The 18701-nt window shown below is 42.8% G+C and overlaps 1 protein-coding gene across 2 annotated transcripts in view; it reads left to right on the forward strand.

The window, feature by feature from the left end:
• The window catches only part of PSEN1 (presenilin 1), a 31576-nt gene continuing 12875 nt past the window's right edge, over positions 1-18701 (forward strand). The window contains exons 1-3 of one of the 2 annotated variants that reach the window (XM_053474866.1): positions 1-41; positions 6963-7091; positions 15051-15280. In XM_053474866.1, coding sequence (XP_053330841.1) covers positions 7008-7091; positions 15051-15280 — 314 coding nt within the window. In that variant the 5' untranslated portion in view covers positions 1-41; positions 6963-7007. Of the gene's footprint in view, positions 42-6962; positions 7092-10749; positions 10947-15050; positions 15281-18701 lie in introns of those variants that run through there. The other variant, XM_053474868.1, reaches the window with a different exon arrangement.

An 18701-nucleotide genomic window follows, 5' to 3' on the forward strand; every position in this document is an offset into this window, starting at 1 on the left:
CTCGTAAATACCGGAGAACGGAGACGAGTTACATACATAAGGTGAGCGTGGCGATGTTTACCAGACGTAGTTTATGTTTATGCTGTGTTTTTTCGACCACCTTAAACGTCTGTTTTCTGTGGTCATTTCCCCCATTGTCTGTGCTGGCACATAATAGGCGAACAGCTATTGCTTTTAACAGGCGCTCGTTCTCCTCTAAGCTCCCCTTTATGCTTTAGACAGATGATGGGGATACTTTATTTCATTAAATTGCCATGATCTCGATCAGTAGGCGGTTACCTAGTCATTTAAAAGGTTTGTACAAATCAACATTTAAGATCAAATTCTGCTAAAATGCATGGCCGGATGTATATAATATTACCGTTTCCTACATATAGGAGGAGGTGCATGTGATGGAAGTGCTCGCTTCTGGGATGTTACATTTCCTGATGGAGGAATGATTGCTGACAAATAGTACCGTATGTCTTAACTTATTTTACTAAAGGCCTAAATTACTCGGTACAACGGTAATCACATTCTGAGTGCCAGTGAGCCTGCCAACTGAGAAACTTTTGAAACGTAAATACGGGAACACTGCTCCTAATATTGTTAAATCCCCCCAAATATACGTCTATGGCAGTGGTTCTCAAATCATGGGTCGCGACCCAAAAGTGGGTCGCAACCCTGTCTTCAGTGGGTCGCGGAGGGTCAGGGCCGGACTGGAGGCGTACCAGGAAAATGTCACTTTCCTGGGGCTACTTTACACATTCTAGCGGCAATCCGCGAGCAGCAGGCTGTCAGGACAGCGGCCGCAACAATCAGGGCCATCAGACAGCTTCCGGTCCGGCATGCGCTTTAGTATTACTCGCCGACCGCAAAGCGAGTTGCTTGATTGGTTTGCGGTCGCTGTCTGTTCCTAGTGGGATCTGAATAAAGTTTTTCTCTGATTGCTCCTCCCATCTCCCTGTTGCAGCCCGCGGGCAGCCTTTCCACTCCCTCATCTTTTCTGAGGTTATTTTTGGGTCACGACTTAATGACAAAAAACAAATGTGAGTCCTGAGGCTACACAGGTTGAGAACCACTGGTCTATGGAATCCTATGTGTGGCACATCTAGCCAAAGGTATCCAATTTTCTCATTATTCTTTTACAACTCCCCCCTGAAGCAGATCAAAGCGTGTGGCAGCTGGGCAATCGTACTATAATCTGTCGCCGTAGTCCACCATTTTTTACCCTTTGTGCCCAAAGTGATTGCCCAGCCACTGCCTGCTGATTTCATAGTAATTGAAGGTATGGTAAGAATGATGTAACTACAGCTTTAGTGCCAGTAGTTCAGATAGGAAAAGAACAAGTTCCAATGCTGTCAAAGGGGCACACCAACTATAGAAAAATGTATATTGTGTTGGATGCACCCCACAAACTAATGCTTGTAAACTGCGTGCTAATTATGTAGAAAAAAAGTGATTCAAGATACTTAAAAAAAATAATAATAATAATAATTAGGCCGCTGTGTATTGTTCCCGGATCTGTTGAAAAATAGAGTGCAGGTTTTATGCAATAATAAAAGGACATGCAGGAGAAGACGATGGAAACTCTGGTGATACACAAACCGTAAAATCCGTTAAAGTAGTAGTCGTGTCAAAACGGTAAATTCATTTAGCAGTTGCTGTGCTCTTACTACTTGCCCTACCGCATATTTTTTGTGAGCAGTTCTCCGCGTTTTGGCTGGGTGTTCCCTTCTTGGAGTTTATGGCGTGTTAACCAGCTTGGCACTCTAGACGCTAGGGTACCATTGGAAGGAACAGAATTCAGCAGCAGGGGTTTATGCTAAATCCTACTGGTAGTGAAAAAGCTTTGGGAGCATTAACATGTAAAGGAGTCGGGGAAACAGCCATCAGTACTTTAAATGTCAAGTATCTGTCAAGCAGCACTTGTTGAGCTAAGAGAAGCACAATAGTGAAGTAAACACTGATCCCTGGAAGACGTAGAAAATGGTTATTATTGTCTCTTTAAGGTGTAGTAAATCTGGTTGTTGCTGGTGTGTAATACCAGTATATACACACAAATGTTCTCTCGGACATCCTATGAAAAACACTCTGCGCATCACCTGGGCTGGAAAGTTAGCCTGTCTTGAGGTTTTGCACAGTGATTGTATATAAGGGGTCACTGCTGCTTTCACTCTGAACTTTAGGCCATTTAGGGTTGTTCTAATGCATATGTATGAACCTGTTTGCAGGTAAATATGATGGTGCTGGGAATGTAAATTAGTTTATCTGCTTATTTAATTGGTCAGTGAAATGGCACAGTTTGCCTCAATGAAATGTGGGAACAATCTGCACATCACTGTCCCTTTAAGTTAACTTTGCCTTTGCCCCAAACTGTTAGTATGGCAGATTCCAACTTCTTGGATTGCCACATATCTGTTTCTGCTCCTTTAAGAGTAGCCTGAATGCACTACAAATCATCTAAATCAGTGACAATGTCTAAGTTCATCGAAAAGTAGCGTTGCACCCTCACATTGTTACACACCTTCAGTTCTGAAGTAGAAACACATTGTGACTTGAAAAGGACCATTGTTAAAAGTAAAGTACTGAAACATTTGTAGTTGGCACACGGCTCAGTATCTGCTGTGGAATTAAAACCATGGTGTATTTTGGCCCAGGACAACTAAGTCTAGGGTGCCTGGTCCTGGCTTGGCAACCTGTGGTCAGGGGCCTTATGTGAGTGGTGGAACTCCCTGGTGGGCCCTAGCTCTATTGCCTTTTTGGGGAGGTTAGAGATCTGACGCCATCTGAGTCTCGATTCATCGCAGAGGTCTATCCTTCGGTTGAAACATACCTCTGTGGTATATTTACCTGACGCTGCATGTCTTTTGAAGGAGGAGCACTGGCATATGATGCATGCAGGAAACCACTGTGAGAGTTCCCCATTAATGAGTTGTTGTCTGCGAGTCAGTGGTTTTTACTATTATACTAGACGCTTCTTACTTTCTAGTTTCTTCCAGATATTACATGCTTATTGACGGAGGGCAAGGCTAGCATGCATGTGTGCTCGAGCACCTAACACAATTAGGTTCATGTAACTGTCCCTTTAAAGGTTCTAACATTTAAATTGACTTTGCCACATCTGCAGTTTGTGGCAAAGACACACGCTTCTTGGATGGCCACTTAGTCTCTATTCCTGTTAGCAGAAGTCTGAAAGCACTACAAATCATCTTAGTCAGTGTCTAACCTCAGTTGATGTAGAATATGCACCTTTATCTTTTTATATTTAAGTATTTCATATGCAAACATTGCAAAAATCTACAGGGGAAAACACTATATGAAATATATTTTCCCTTTAAAAATGTATTCAATGAATTGTCACTAAGGATCATTTGCTACATCTGTACTCTAGTTCTTTAATACAGATGTAAGCTTGAGTACCCAGTTTGCCCACTGCAGAACATGATGGTGCTAACAATGTAACTAACAATGACCATCTGATGAGAAAAAAATCAGCAATTTCCTTGTAAATTCATTCTTAGTTATGACTGACGCACAAACATTACCCCAAAATATTCATGTGCAAATAAAAATTCTATGTATACACTAAAAATGAAATCCTGACATCAAAGGAGGTCTCTATAGAATGTGTGTGTGAACATGCAGTTGTAAGAAATTACTCTACAAACCAGGGATCAACATGGCAACTAGAAACCACTTCCTGGCTCCAGGGGCTTTGCAGGGCTGCCATCATGAATCCAGCTCCCTGTGCTTTCCTGTGGGGGGGGGGTGTAACATTATGTGACCTTGCTGGATGCCTCACGGCACTCGCATCATCACGGCCAGTAGGAAAGCATAGGGTGCAGGATTTACAATGGTAGAAGATAGGCAGTGGCGTGGCTGGTGTCCATGAGGTGAGGCAGGTTGGTATGTAGTATGGATAGTGTATGTATAGTGCAGGAGTCAGTGTTTGTGTGTAATATAATTAAACTGGATATAAAAAGTCTACACACACCTGACATTTCCTTAGTTCCATCTCAGAGCAAAAGCCATAGTCTCCAGAGAGCTTCCAAAGCATCAGAGGGGAATCTCATTGTTGAAAGATATCAGTCAGGAGAAGGGTAAAAAATAATTTCCAAAGCACTAGATATACCATGGAACACAGTGAAGACAGTCATCATCAAGTGGAGACAATATGGCACAACAGAGACATTACCAAGAACTGAACGTCCCTCCAAAATTGATGAAAGGACGAGAAGAAAACTGGTCAGAGAGGCTTACAAGAGGTCTACTGCATTAGAGGATATATGGCCTTATAGCACATATTTGAAGGTGCTCAACATTTTGCAAGTGCAATTTATCATTACCTTTTTACACCTGAGAAAGATACTGCGCAATCGTTTTTCCTTTTCTCTTGCTTTTATCTATCATTCCAGATGGAAAGATATCGAGAAAGGTTTGAATATGAAAGAAATACTGAGTGCAATACTTACCGTTGGTTGATAAATTACACGTACTATTATTGGCTACACCGTCATATTTTTTTCTGTATTATTTTTTTCCCTGTATTATTACGGGCACCCCTAAGTGGAAGTGTTAACATTAAAGGAACTGCAGGAATTTCTGGCAAGTACTGGCTGTGTGCTACATGTGACAACAATCTCCTGGATTCTTCATATGAATAGGCCATGGGGGCCTTTTCTTCCAAAGCTGAAGTTTGCAAAAACAAACATCAAGACACCCCAAAAGGAAAGTGTGTTATGGTCTGATGAAACCAAGCTTGAACTTTTTGGCCATAATTCCAAAAGGTATGTTTGGCACAAAAACAACACTGCACATCACCCAAAGAACACCATACCCACAGTGAAGTATGGTGGTGGCAGCTTTGGGGATGTTTTTCTTCATCTGGTACCGGGGCCTGGAGTCAGGGTGGAGGGAATTATGAACAGTTCCAAATACCAGGCAATTTTTGCACAAAACCTTCAGGCATCCGTTAGGAAGATAAAGAGGAAGTTCAACTCAAAGCACGCATCCAACCAGAAGAAGATTAACATTTTGGAATGGCCCAACCAGAGCCCAGACCTGTATCCAGTTGAACATATGTGGGGTGATCTGAAGAGGGCTATGCACAGGAGATTCGGATCGCTTTTGCAAAGAAGAGTGGGCATATGTTGCCATGCTAATAGACTCCTACCCAAAACGACTGATTGCTATAATAAAATCAAAAGGTGCTTCAACAAAGTTTTAGTTTAAGGGTGTGCACACGTATGCAACCAGGTGGAAAAAGTTCTGACATGATTTCCTTTGTCTCATTCACTAACATGATTTACCTTTGTCTCATTCACTAACGTCACAAGAACCTGGCATTTTAACAGGGGTGTGTAGACATTTTTCTTGCGTGGAGGGCTTTCCTCCCTGGATCCACTTACTTGTGAGGCTTCCGTGGATGCTGCAAAGCCGTCGATCGCGGGCTTTGTCATTATCATGTTGCACTGCATGTACGGGCTTTGTCGTTCAGGGGTTAATGTCTGTTTATTTAGAATGCAATGTCATAAAAGTCCCTGTTGGTATAGTGGTCAGGCATCCCAATAGTGCTGTCCATTTATTGTAAGTGGGAATGAATTTCTTTAGCATGAAGAGTAATAAGAGAAAATACATTTATGCAAGGCGCGCTGAGTGTACAATGAATAGGTATATGTCAACGAATCCCTGCTGATTGCAGAAGACAAATAAAATCTATAGTATAAAAACAGGGACATTAAGAAATCTGGTGTACTTGAGAGAATTAAACACAACATATTGAGATATAAATACCTTATTGTTATGGAAGAGGTGGCAAAGGATTTAAGTTAGAGATGGATTATTGCAGTTAAAATATGGCACTCCACTGGTAAAAGATAATAGGAGTATGCTGTAAGCTTAGGGCCAAGATTTTTGCAAACATTTTTTTATCCTTATTCAGTAGCAGTATCGGAGAGTAGCTGTTGAATAAAGTGGAACATTTCTGTACAACTGTTAATGCAGCCTCCAGAGTCTGTCCTGGGCGCACTGATCACTCCAGTTACTCTAATAAATTATTAAAAGTTCTCAAATGATCCTTAAGGACTTTCTAAATTGTCTTATTATAAAAAAATAAAAAAGTGATCCAATCAGGGCCAGGCCTTTTTCCTGTCACGGGGAGTAAATCAAATACACTTTAATGCATATACCATCACCAGACCCTCCTGAGAACTTTGGTCTCCCCCTACAGGTTGAATTAAAGTACTACACTGATGCAAGTCAGTTTTCCCAAATAGGGATGTCAAAATAAAATCATTTAAAAAAAAAAAAAAAAAAAAAAAAAAAAAAGCCCCCCCCCCCATGACAAGATATCAATGTTCCAAGTTGAACCCATGTATGGGTGGTGTCGATGTACTCGGGAGATGTTGCTGAACACCTATTTTGGATGTTTGGTGGTGATGTATACCAGGGGCTTTACATTTTTACCTGTAAAAAGAGTGTGAATTCATGCATGGAAAGGGTTAAAATACATGCATTTGAAATACCTTGATGTTGTAAATTGTATTTAACACATGGGGCAAATTGAAAAGCACCCTAGTGTTTAAGGGGTTAAACAATGACTGTTCAGGTTTATAACTGTATTTCTGGATTTATATGTAGCCATCACATTCAGTTGTACTGTGGCCAAACAGGAAACGACCGCTAGCACATCACATAACAATTTGGACTACAGAAACAAATGTTTGAGGGCCCTCCTATTCGATTCCAACGACTGATATTAAATCCAAGCTCTAGAACTGAAAATACTGTTGAACAGGATTAGATTGTGTGGATATTTATTAACATTATTTATAGCTATACTAAATTATTAATGTGGATTTGTCTGCTATATAACATGGTGATAAACTTTAGTATCAGCTTAAATCTTTCTTGAGAAGGACTTCAAGTCTTTGTCAATGTTATGAACACATGTAATCATAGTAATGCATTATTTTTCTCAGGTTATATCAAGTTCTGTTGAAAACCTCTTCACACTTTGAGTCCGAATGACTGAACTATCCGCTTCTTTGACTCAGCTACAGCAAGGACAAGTGACGGAGGACTTTGCAGAAAATCACTCTGTTAACATGGTAAGTAGGGTAGTATGTGCCTGTAGCCTGTAAATTGCTATAACCTCAGTTGATCGGACACACTGAAAGCTTTCATTTCTGCCTTCCATTACATAAAATGAGAGCACTCTTACTTTTTTTGTTTTCCCTAGTCACTCCCTGTAGCACAGGAGATGGCTCTACTTATACGGACAGGGCAGGAAAAAATAAAAAGCACAGAACCTCTCCTTTACCCTCAGTGTTTTTCTTGCCATGTGCTGGGTAGGTGCAGTCATAGCAGGGGAGCGTCTATCTGCCCCTCTCCAGGGCCTTTCATTTTCACATCCCAGGGGGTTTTTGTTGATCACTCAAGGCATGATTGGTACTTACAGACAGCAGGGATTTGGGCAGCTTCCTCGGCAGGGAGTGACTCCCGTGACACACCTCTGGTGCGCGGGCAGGCTGCGTCTGAGGTCAGCGTCCACAGGCAGCAGAGGCAGTCGTTAAGAATCTTTTTTAGATTCTGGCGGGGCTTGTTTACCCACGTTTCTGGTACAGACATTTAAACTGCTACTGGATGGATACTTGGCAAAACATAATATTCGGGGATATAATCTTTAATTATGGGGAAACTGCTTATTGATCCAAGGAGAAATCTGTCTGCCATTTTGGGGTCAAGAAGGAATTTTTTCCCTGGTTAGTGCAAAATTGGAAAGAGCCAAACTGGGCTTTTTTGCCACCTTTTGGATCAACAGCAACAAATTAACAGATATAGGAAAGGCTGAACTTGATGGACGCATGTCTTTTTTCAGCCTATATAACTATGTAACAGGTGGAAGAGGGCATCTTGGAAGGTGCAGGGAAGGAAATTCTCTTCTGGAGCATCTCGGACATCAAGGGTGCCGCCTACTTTCTTTGTGATGCAGCCATAGAATCCGTCCACATGGCAGCCAGAGCTTGTCTGTAGTATCCAGACAAGCATTATGGTTAAAGTCCTGGTCTGCAGATAATGCTTCCAAACACTATCTCTCCAGTAAATTATTGCGGAAGTAACTTGAGATTCTTCTAAAGAAGGCTACCAGTGACGAGCATTCTTTACCCAAGAGGAAGCCCCTGCCTATATCTGCAGATTTTGCTCATTCAGAGGAAGAGGGAGAACTGCACCTACCAAGCAGGAAGATTCCACAAGCAGACCAGTGGGGGGCAGGCTGAAGGACTTTCTTCATCAAGTGACTTCGATCACTTCAGACGGTTGGACTCTGGGTCCTATCTGGAGCTTTATCAGAGGAAGATGCATTTAATCACACCTCTTTGTGGTTCCAAAGGACCACTGAACCGTTTTATTTTTTATGGAATCGGTCAACTCCACCGTAGCGCTTCAGCTGGATTTCTTAGCCACACTCGACCTTCAGGACTATTACCATTCCTTCTTCAGAGTGTTTTTCATTTGCAGTTCCAGGCCCTTCCTTTTGATCTGTTATTCTGCTTTCTTAAGAAAGGAAGAGATAAAGGAGGAGCCGCTCTTCCATTCCATTCTACTCATGAACCTTCTGAGACTGTTGGTTTCAACAAGACTTGACTTTGGGCACTTCTACACATGTGCCTCCTTCAGAATTTTATCCTGAGGGCCTGTTATCGGTCACTTCCTTCTCTATCAAAGAAGAATGTGATTCCAGCATGTGATTCTCTCAGATGGTGGCTGCAGATATTGAGAACGTGTATCCCCTTGAGTCCTCCTTGACATCAGGAAGATCTCTGCCTGTCGTACAACCACATAAAGCTCTCTTACAATGATTAAAAGTCCACAACCTGTCCACCACCTCCCGGGGAAATGTATAACTGTTTAAATCACACTAATCATCTGAGTTTGACCAGGGTATGTACATGGTTGCCCAGGGGATGTGACCTCTCACAGTTGCCTAGCATCACCCCGGTAGCCACTAAACATCCTACTTTTCTCTAATTAAAGGACAATTAACAACTTATGTAAACCCACTCCTCAGAGTCTATGCTTCCTGATTGTGGAGCCACCAGTGTGTTAAGCCTGTCTTGCTGCTTTGCCTGTTCTGTTGTGTTCCTGACCTCACTCCTGTTCTGCCAGTCCTGACCTCAGCATTCAACGATTCTGCCTCACCCTTATCTGTACCTTGCCTCTGGATATGTTGCCCTTGTGCACTCACTCACCTTCCTACTTACTGTTCCCATCTCCAGTGAGTAGGTTTGGTTCCTGTTGCACATGTCAACTGTCTCCTGACACCGGATTCCATCTTTCATGGTAAGAGACTCCTGGCATGATAGAACGGGACTAAATTGGACAGAACCTGCTTAGATTTATATTTCGACAGACACAGCCTAAGCAGTTGGGTAGCTACCTTTTTGGAGGAAGACATCCAACAATGACTTTGGTCAGCAGAAGAGAAGTGCTTACACATCTTTATATTAGAACTCCTAGCTCTCTGGAAAACCCTTCAGTCGTGCCAGAGAAGAATTTGAGGTGGAGCAGTAAAAATCCTGTCAGAAAACCGTACAGTTGTTGAGTTTCTAAAACAAGTAGGGAGGCTCAAGGAGTATTAACTAGGGGAACTTCTGCAGAAAATAGTGATATGGGCCAAAGAGAATCTTCCCCATCTGGCTGCAGTGTTCGTTCGGGGGAAAGTGAATGTTACTGCAGGCTTCTCCTCAGCAAAAGTCCAGTCCTTTCTTGAGGATGGAGTCTGAACCACTCTACCTTCACATTACAGAACAGCAAGGTTTATCGGACATCTACCTTATGGCCACAGCAGTCAACAAGATGTGTCTACCTTATGGCCACAGCAGTCACCAAGATGTGTCTACTGCCTGTCGGCAGAGGGCCGACCTGTAGCCATAGACGCCCTTTCCTAGGAGTGGGTCTTCAGCCTGGGTTACGTTTTACCTCCTTTACCTCTCATTTCCAGAGTTATACGAAAGAACACGAAAGACACATGTCTGGTGATACTGATGGCTCCCTATTGGCCCAAGAGGATTTGGTATCAAGAGCTCATCCGTCTGTCTGTGGAGAGTCCCAGAAGATGAAGAGATGAAGCCAAGACTACGACGACAGTGGCCTGTTCTCCACCCAGATCCCTGATACCTAAAGTTGACAGCATGGCTTCTGAAAGGGAGGGATTAGTCCAGACTGGTCTCTCTCTGAAGAAGTAGCATATACTTTATTGAAAAGTAGGAAGCAGGAATCAAATATGATAAAATTTGGTGGAATTTCTGCCCATGGAGCTGTATCAGTCCCCTCCGGCTGGATTTCTATAAGCCAAGTCTTAGACTTCCTGTGCTCCATATTTCGTAAGGGACTCTCCTACCCTGAAGGTCTATAGCATTTGCTCTGGAAAAAACCTCGTCTTATAATCGAGCAAATACGGTATATAGAAAGCTATGGCAAAAGTCTAAATTTATCATTTGTCATGTAGACAGTGATGCATACAATTATTTTCTGGGTTTGTTTTATATAGATTTTTTAGCTAGATTTATCTGCTTTCCTTTTATGTGCAACTACTATATACCTTACAGCTTTACATCAGTTCTACCTGGTTGCATTCTTGCCCTAGTTTTGAAAGTATATACGCAGATGAAAATATCAATAGATACTAGTTTTTGTTTTATATATATATATATATATATATATATATATATATATATATATATATACACGCACAATACAATACAGCTGTGTCAATAGACTCGCTATGAAACCTTGAATCAGGTTAATAAGGTACCTTTTTATCTCATGGTTAATGTCTAACCAAGTACTAGATCCTTAGCAGTATATGTTGGCATTGGCTGCGCTTGCTGGGTGATAGCCTGCAGTTGTTGTATAAAGGTATGTCTGAGGAGGAAACTGTCCCGCTGCTTGTACAACAGCCTGTGAGTATACCAGTGTTTTATCAGCAACGTCTCCATCTTGAGTTTTGTTACTGTCAAGGGAGAGGATTTTGACAGAAAGCTAACTTATTTGTAAGAAATCCTCAAAGGTTAACCCCCCCCCCCAAAGATGGAAACCTTCATTCTGATTTCTCACTTTGCTTTATGACGTTGTCTTGCAAGGTCCTTGTGATGCCTACTGTGTTTTCGGTTTTGCGTTTGACATATTTGCTGCTTTAAGTGGTAAAATTGTCCTCTCGATATAAACTGTTTGTTAATGATGTCCTGGTGATTTAGTCTTCAAACTAATCTCAGGCATGTTACTCACGCATAATTCTGCTCTCTGCACATCATGGAACAGCTTGAGGCTTTTCAATCTGATTTCTCTTATAAACGTTATGATCTCAATATCATACCTCCCAACATTTCAAAATGTGAAAGAGGGACACTTTTAATCACTCTTGCGGAACGCATCAATATGGTTGCACTTTACAATGCCGCGCTTGCATCGCTACTTAAAACGCTACATTTTTGTCAGCACAGTCATGCGTATTAAAAATTAAAGAACACATCGAGTTCCACATACTACTTCCATGATGCTGGCTGAGCATCATGGGAAGTGCAGTTAACAGTAGATGTTAGCTATGAATTACAATTCCCATGATGATCAGCCAGCCAGGTGTCCACATGACTAGGCATTGTCACATCATCTGCTGTTAACTACAGTTCACATGAGGCTCAACCAGACATACTGCTTCCACGAAGCTGGCTGAGCATCATCATAGTGCAGTCAACAGTAAAGCTGCAGATGCTAGCTGTGAACTACAACTCCTATGATTGCCAGCCAAGTGTCCACCCTAATGCTGACTGAGTATCATTGGAAGAGTAGTCAAAGACAGCAGAGATTATTTTTTTTTTTAAATTAAAAAAAGGTTTATGTTAGCCTCCCTCCCAGGACACACTGCCTTTACACACACACCTGCCAATAAACACACATATACACATACACACATACACTGCCCTTACACACAGCTTACAAAGTGAAAGTGAAAGTGTAAATTGTAAGTTTATTACATTATTAATCGAAAAAATAATCGGCCAACTAATCGATTATTAAAATAATCGTTAGTTGCAGCCCTACTGCTCTTACACACCTGTCCATACACACACACACAAGCTTACAAACGCATACATTCATATACATGTTGGGGGGCATGCAGAGCCGGCCTTAGGCGTTGTGGCGCCCTGTGCGGACTACTCCTCTGGCGCCCCCCCTCACTACCCCCCCTCTCTGCCCCTTCAAACTACCCGCCCTCTCTGCCCCTTTAAACTACCCCCCCTCAAACTACCCCTCCCCTCTGCCCCTTCAAACTACCCCCCCCTCTGCCCCTTCAAACTACCCCCCCCTCTGCCCCTTCAAACTACCCCCCCCTCTGCCCCTTCAAACTACCCCCCCCTCTGCCCCTTCAAACTAACCCCCCCCCCCACTTACCATGTTGCCGGAGTCCTGCGGTAAGAGCGGGAGGCATCCGTCTTCTCGCTCTGCCGGCATTTCATGTTGAGCGCCGGTATAGTCCGGCGCTCAACATGAGATGCTGGCACCGCGACGGAGTCACGGAGAGTAAGGGGCGCCGAGTGGTTGCTGAGAACTTCACGAGCAACCGCTCGGCGCCCCTGACCGGGACTTAGATTAAAGCATCGTTTTTTTTTTAAACTTTATTTAACATCAATGATGTTAAATAAAGTTTAAAAAAAAAACAAAAAAAAAAAACCGATGCTTTAATCTAAGTCCCGGTCAGGGGCGCCGAGCGGTTGCTCGTGAAGTTCTCGGTCAGGCGCCCCTGCAACCATGGCGCCCTGTGCGGTCGCACAGGTCGCACACCCCTAAGGCCGGCCCTGGGGGCATGCAATATTTAAAGCCGGCTCCAGAACGTTACAAAAACATTTAAATGTGCACTGTGTGAACACACATCTGCTCCACTTTGGCTGGCTTATACTGTTCAGTTAACTTTCCCCATTCTGAAAACCTTGCACCTGGAAATTAGAGGCTGCCAGGAATGCGGTTATTGTTGCATCTTCTTTACAAGCATTTATACTTGATTCTGAAGAAGATAGGACACAGTGTTGCCTGAAAGTTTTACATTTCATTATTTAATATCATGCAACCTAAACTTCACCAGTTAAATATCTGGGAAGAGATCTGCCTATGGATGAAATGTAGTGAGAGGAAGAGGCTTTAAAAATTGAAAGTAGATGATTGGTTGCTCACTTTGCCCAGTTGGGCAGAAGAATCTTAATGGCCAGAGAAAGCAAGTGACCTACTGTAACGTTTCACCCTTCGCTGTCTGCATTTGTTTAAACTTTGTGCTGCTCATTTCCATTACCAACCACTAGTGGCCACCCTTGTCACTCTGAACCACTCTGAGTGTTTATCATGTCCAGCTGCTCCTTATTACCTGATCAAACCAGCCTTTATTAAGAGGACTGCCTGTTTTGATACCTGATCTGCTCCTGTTTTGGTTCCTGAATTTGTTCCTGAGTTGCGGCCAGCGCCCCACTAGTGGACTCCCAAGTCGAGTGCCCTGCAAGTGGGCAACCTGCCCTGTGTGCCCCTTCCAGAGGGCTTCCTGCCCTGTGTGCCCCATCCAGAGGGCTTCCTGCCCTTTGTGCCCCATCCAGAGGGCTTCCAGCCAAGAGACTTTCTATCATTTATGTTGTTGTACAGCGTTTGCAATACAACTCTTATCAGCATCTTCTGTCTGTGATTTATTTTCTGCGTCTGTCTGTAACAACCCCAAGCCATCATGCATCGTGGGGTACAGACAGAGCCCCTCGTATCCCCTGCACTTGGGCTTCTATCAGACCTGTTCACCTGGTCCGTGACACCTACAAACCAAGGAAACAAGTGATACCATGTCTCCACGAGTCCTTGGTGACTTAACAATGTTTACAAACATCTATTTTGTGTGTGTATGTGTGTGGTAACTCAACGAGCACGTCAGCCAGTCTGATTCTGAAGGAACCTTTCTTGCAGGGTAGTCACTTGACCAGTAAATAACCCACAGAGCGGCAGAGAGAGCGAGTCAGAAAAGCTGCTATCTTTACCGGTAGGACGCCATGGGCAGCGTAGAGCAGAGCCAAGAAACTGCCGGGAGGAATAGGGGGATAACAAGAAGAGAAGCTGGTACTGGTGCAGGATTCAGGATAGGGGAAAGGTGATGGCTACCACTAAAGACAACTGAGGACCTTACCAAAGGTGACGACAGCAGACAGCGAGAGATGGTTAGGATGGCCAAAAGGATACTTATCAGCCTCACTGCAAAACTGGCTATACAATGGAAGACCCAGGAGTAATGTGTAAGGAGACTCAGGGCTGTTTTTAATATTGATTGGACCCTGGGCAAGCATTTGCTTAGGCCCCCCACCCCACACTCCCTGGCATACAATCACACCCTCTACTTCAACACCAAAAAACAAAAGTACTTGTACTGCAGATTAGGAGGGCGGTGTAGGACAAGGAAGAGGAGCACAATACTATGCAGATCACACAGTAAATAAATAGTGCAGACCTGGTGAGTGACCAGAAATGGAGTGCAAGTTGTGATCAGGGAATGAGGTATTCAGGCCTTATCTCAAATGCGCATTTCTCTGTGGGGCTTGCAGTCTTTAGTACGGGCCAGCAACATATCTTTGCGTTGCTCACACACTCTGCAAACAGCAACACATCGCATGACCCTGATGCATCTTTGCTTTTCGGGGACAGTACAAGAGCGGTTGCTTGCTACACAGAGGTAAGCAGTTTTGACGGCGGTTGCTGCAGTCTCAAGGGGAAGCTGCTATGGACCCCCAGGAATGACTGGGCCCAGGGTCGCTGCCCCATTTGCTACGCATGAAAGACTGCCCTGCATCTAGTACATAATTAAAAATGGAGAAAGGGAATAGCTTCAGGTAATAAAAAAAGGGTCTAATAACTTTTACTGAACAACCGTTAAACTCTTATTCCAAACGATCAGTTGTACATTATGCACAAGCACAAATTAATTGCCAAATAGTTCTCTGGCATATGTCTGTTTATGTAAGATCTTCCCTTTGTATTGTTTGTTGCAGAATGATAACGACAGAAGGAATAATGAACGTACGGAGTCTCAAAGCAATGGTCAGACACAGAGCAGCTCCCAGCAAGTTCTGGAACAAGATGACGAAGAGGATGAAGAGTTAACATTGAAGTATGGTGCTAAGCACGTGATCATGCTCTTTGTGCCTGTGACGCTCTGCATGGTGGTGGTTGTGGCTACTATTAAATCCGTCAGCTTTTATACACGGAAGGATGGACAGCTGTAAGTACCATAAAGTTTTGAAGGGTTTCATTTTCTTAGGTCTTTATTTTTGGAGTGTGAATAGCTAAAGAAATCATTTTAATTTTTTAATGCTTGTGGAGTATTTCTGTAATCTAGAAATGCAGCTGAATACACTTTGATGGTTTTCTCAACTGAACTGGTTTGGGGACCATTTTCATAGTAAAATATTAGAAAAAAATTGTTTAATTATTGTAATATATTATTCACACCAAATGTTTGAGTAAACGGTTAAAATGGTATAAAAAAACAAAAAACATTAAAAAGGCGAATTCTCAGGAACAGGGGAAAATGTCCATAACCATCCTGTTTTGGTTTGTTTTTGGCTACTTCTACCTATCAGTCATCAATGAGCATTAAAATAGCTTTTAATGGCGGCAACACGTGACCATGGATGGACGAATCCAGACGAATGTTTGTAGTATTTGCAACTTGCAAGTTCCCACGTAGTGTTTTTTTTTTAATTTCTTTTTTTTGTGACATTATTTGCCTTCATATACTAGATGTTCCACCCATGCTGCCCTTGTATTCGAATCCACTGTTACAGTAGAGTCAGTAAAATAGTTTAAGATCACGCGCAATAACAGACTGGTACGAAACGAGGGCCCTGCGCTTGCAAGCTTCACAATCTAGTCAGTCGTTGAAGGGGAATCGGTAGGAGAGGACAGCTTGGATGAGGGTGAGTTGATTGAGTCAGGATGGTCTGTAGAGGTTGTTGGTTGTTCAGGTGGCTTTATTAAGATGCTGTCTTAGGAAAGTTTTTCAAAGAACTTTTGCAATTTGTGTAGAAGGGAGAAAGTCTGATGGAACGAGGTTGGGAATTCCAGAGAAGGACTAAGAGGTCATCATGGTAGAAGAGAGATGCAGGTTGTATTTGGATAGGAGGGAGGGTAGAGATATAGGAGCGATTGGCACAGTGGAGCGGTAGATGAAGAACGGTGACAGAGAGAGATTAATCTAACAGCCGTGTGGAGGACGGATTTGAGTTGTGAAAAGAGGGGGAGACCAGTTAGTAGGGAGTTGCAATAATCCAGATGGGACATCAAAAGGGTGTTGATCAATATTTTTGTTATTCCATATGCGGAATATGTGCTTCACCTGTATCCTGATGAGGTAGGCCCATTGTACTTCTGGTACTCTATAAACCCTTAAGGGTTTGACCTATTTTATCTCTTTATGGTAAAAGATATTAACATAAAGGCAACCACAAAACCAGCTTCTACAGTGTTTGAAAGCAGTTCATGACAGCTGGGTACCATATCATAGTCTTGACTTCGACTGAAGAAGAAGAAAAAAATAAAGTATGTGTGTATATGTGTATGTATATGTGTATATGTGTGTGTATATATATATATATGTATACGTGTATATGTGTGTGTATATATATATATGTATATGTGTGTGTGTGTGTGTATATATATATATATATATATATATATATATATATATACACGCACATGCGCACTTGCATACATGCAGAGTTAATTCTAGCAAAATCTCCTCCTTAGTTATTCAAGTTCAGTGATTAGCCCGTCCTCTCAGTGCATTGCAATGTTTAACACTAGATGGCAGCCTCTGCAGCTTATTCTCTGGTGCCAATTCAGTTGCCCAGCATTGCGTGTACTGTAGAAAGTTTTTGTGTTTACACCATTCATTTTATGGAACTCTACCATTTATAGCTTTTGTGTAATAAACTAATTGGCAGCCTCACAATATTGTGCCACCCTACTTAACCCTTTAAAGCCTTCCATGCAGTCATGAAAAAAAACAACTATCATGACGGCCAGGCCCGGACTGGGACAAAAAATAGGCCCGGGCATTTAAGACTGAGCAGCCCATTTTTATTTATTTATTTATTTATTGTTAACGTCCACCCTTCATGTACCATCTTTGCATTTCCCCAAATTACTTAAACATTCATGATAGACACAAACACTTACTCACTCATTCACACAAATCATTAACACATATTCATTAATGCAGTCTCACAAATCATTCACACAATTCATCCACACATTTATTCATTCATTCATTCTCGTACGCATTCACACTACCCCCTCTCCCCATCTACCCCTCCCCTTCTTATCTGCCTCTTCTCACTATGTTCCCCCTTATCACTATGTACCCCCTTCCCCACTTCTCAATATGTACCCCCTCTCACCCTTTGTCACTATCTAACCCCTCTCCCCCCCTCTGCCCCTTCTCACTGCACCCCTTTCCCTCACCCTACTTACCTTGTTGCCGGAGTAAGCAGCAACTGCGGCCGGGTCCGCCACTCTAGGAGGCCGGGTCCGCCACTCTAGGAGGCCGGGTCCGCCACTCTAGGAGGCCGGGTCCGCCACTCTAGGAGGCCGGGTCCGCCACTCTAGGAGGCCGGGGCAGCCCCCACCAGGGCCGGCCTTAGGGGTGTGCGGCCGCACAGGGTTTAAATTAAAACACCGGGGGTTTTTTGTTGTTTTTTTTTAACTTTATTTAACATCCTCCTTGTTAAACAAAGTTAAAAAAACTTTATTTAACATGGAGGATGTTAAATAAAAAAAACCCGACGTTTTAATTTAAGCCCTGTGCGGCAGCACACCCCTAAGGCCGGCCCTGGTGGGGGCTGTCCGGCCTCCTAGAGTGGCGGACCCGGTCGCAGCTGCTGCGGGCTGGGCCCATTTTAAGGTAGGTGCCTGGAGCTGCAGCGCCATCAGCCCCTACGTCAATCCGGCCGGGCAAATGCCTTTGATTTCCTTTATGAATGAGTGCCTCTTGTTCAACGTTGTCCTATTTAATTCACTTTCAATATAAACTTGCTAAAATTTTCCTTGGTCGTAAAACTTTACAAATGTAGGTTGAGGTGGAAGTGGAGTTTTTGTCTTCAGTTTGTCTTGTTGTGGGACTGATATTCATCTTACTTCAAAGCAAGTTGTTTTGGAAAGTTTGGGTAGTTCTGGCTAATGGGGTTTTTGTTGAGAATCTCACTCGAATGCCAATATAAAGGCCCCGTAGTGACCTTGGTAACTTTGGAGATGCAGGCAATCTGGTCAAACTAGACTGCCATGTTTCTTGAAATAAATTTACGAAATAGGAAATGTATTTATGTGCGTGTAAATTATCTATCTATCTATCTATCTATCCATCCATCCATCCATCCATCTTTCCATCCATCCATCTTTCCATCCATCCATCCTATTTAACTATCCTATCTGTCCATCTATCCATTGTAACTCTGCTGTGTACATTTTTCCATTAATAGTCTGCAAAAGGAGAGCTGGTGGTTCATAAATCAGATGTCCACCTTTGTGCGGATGTCTGAATAGTAATTTATTTTTCATTCTTTTGATTCTTACTTTCAATCATTTCTAAACCATGTCCCACCAGAATAAAGGTTCACGAAGGCGGTTTTATTTGGGTTGTTTTT

The sequence above is a fragment of the Spea bombifrons genome, chromosome 9 (assembly GCF_027358695.1).
Source record: "Spea bombifrons isolate aSpeBom1 chromosome 9, aSpeBom1.2.pri, whole genome shotgun sequence".
Lineage (NCBI taxonomy): Eukaryota > Metazoa > Chordata > Amphibia > Anura > Pelobatidae > Spea > Spea bombifrons.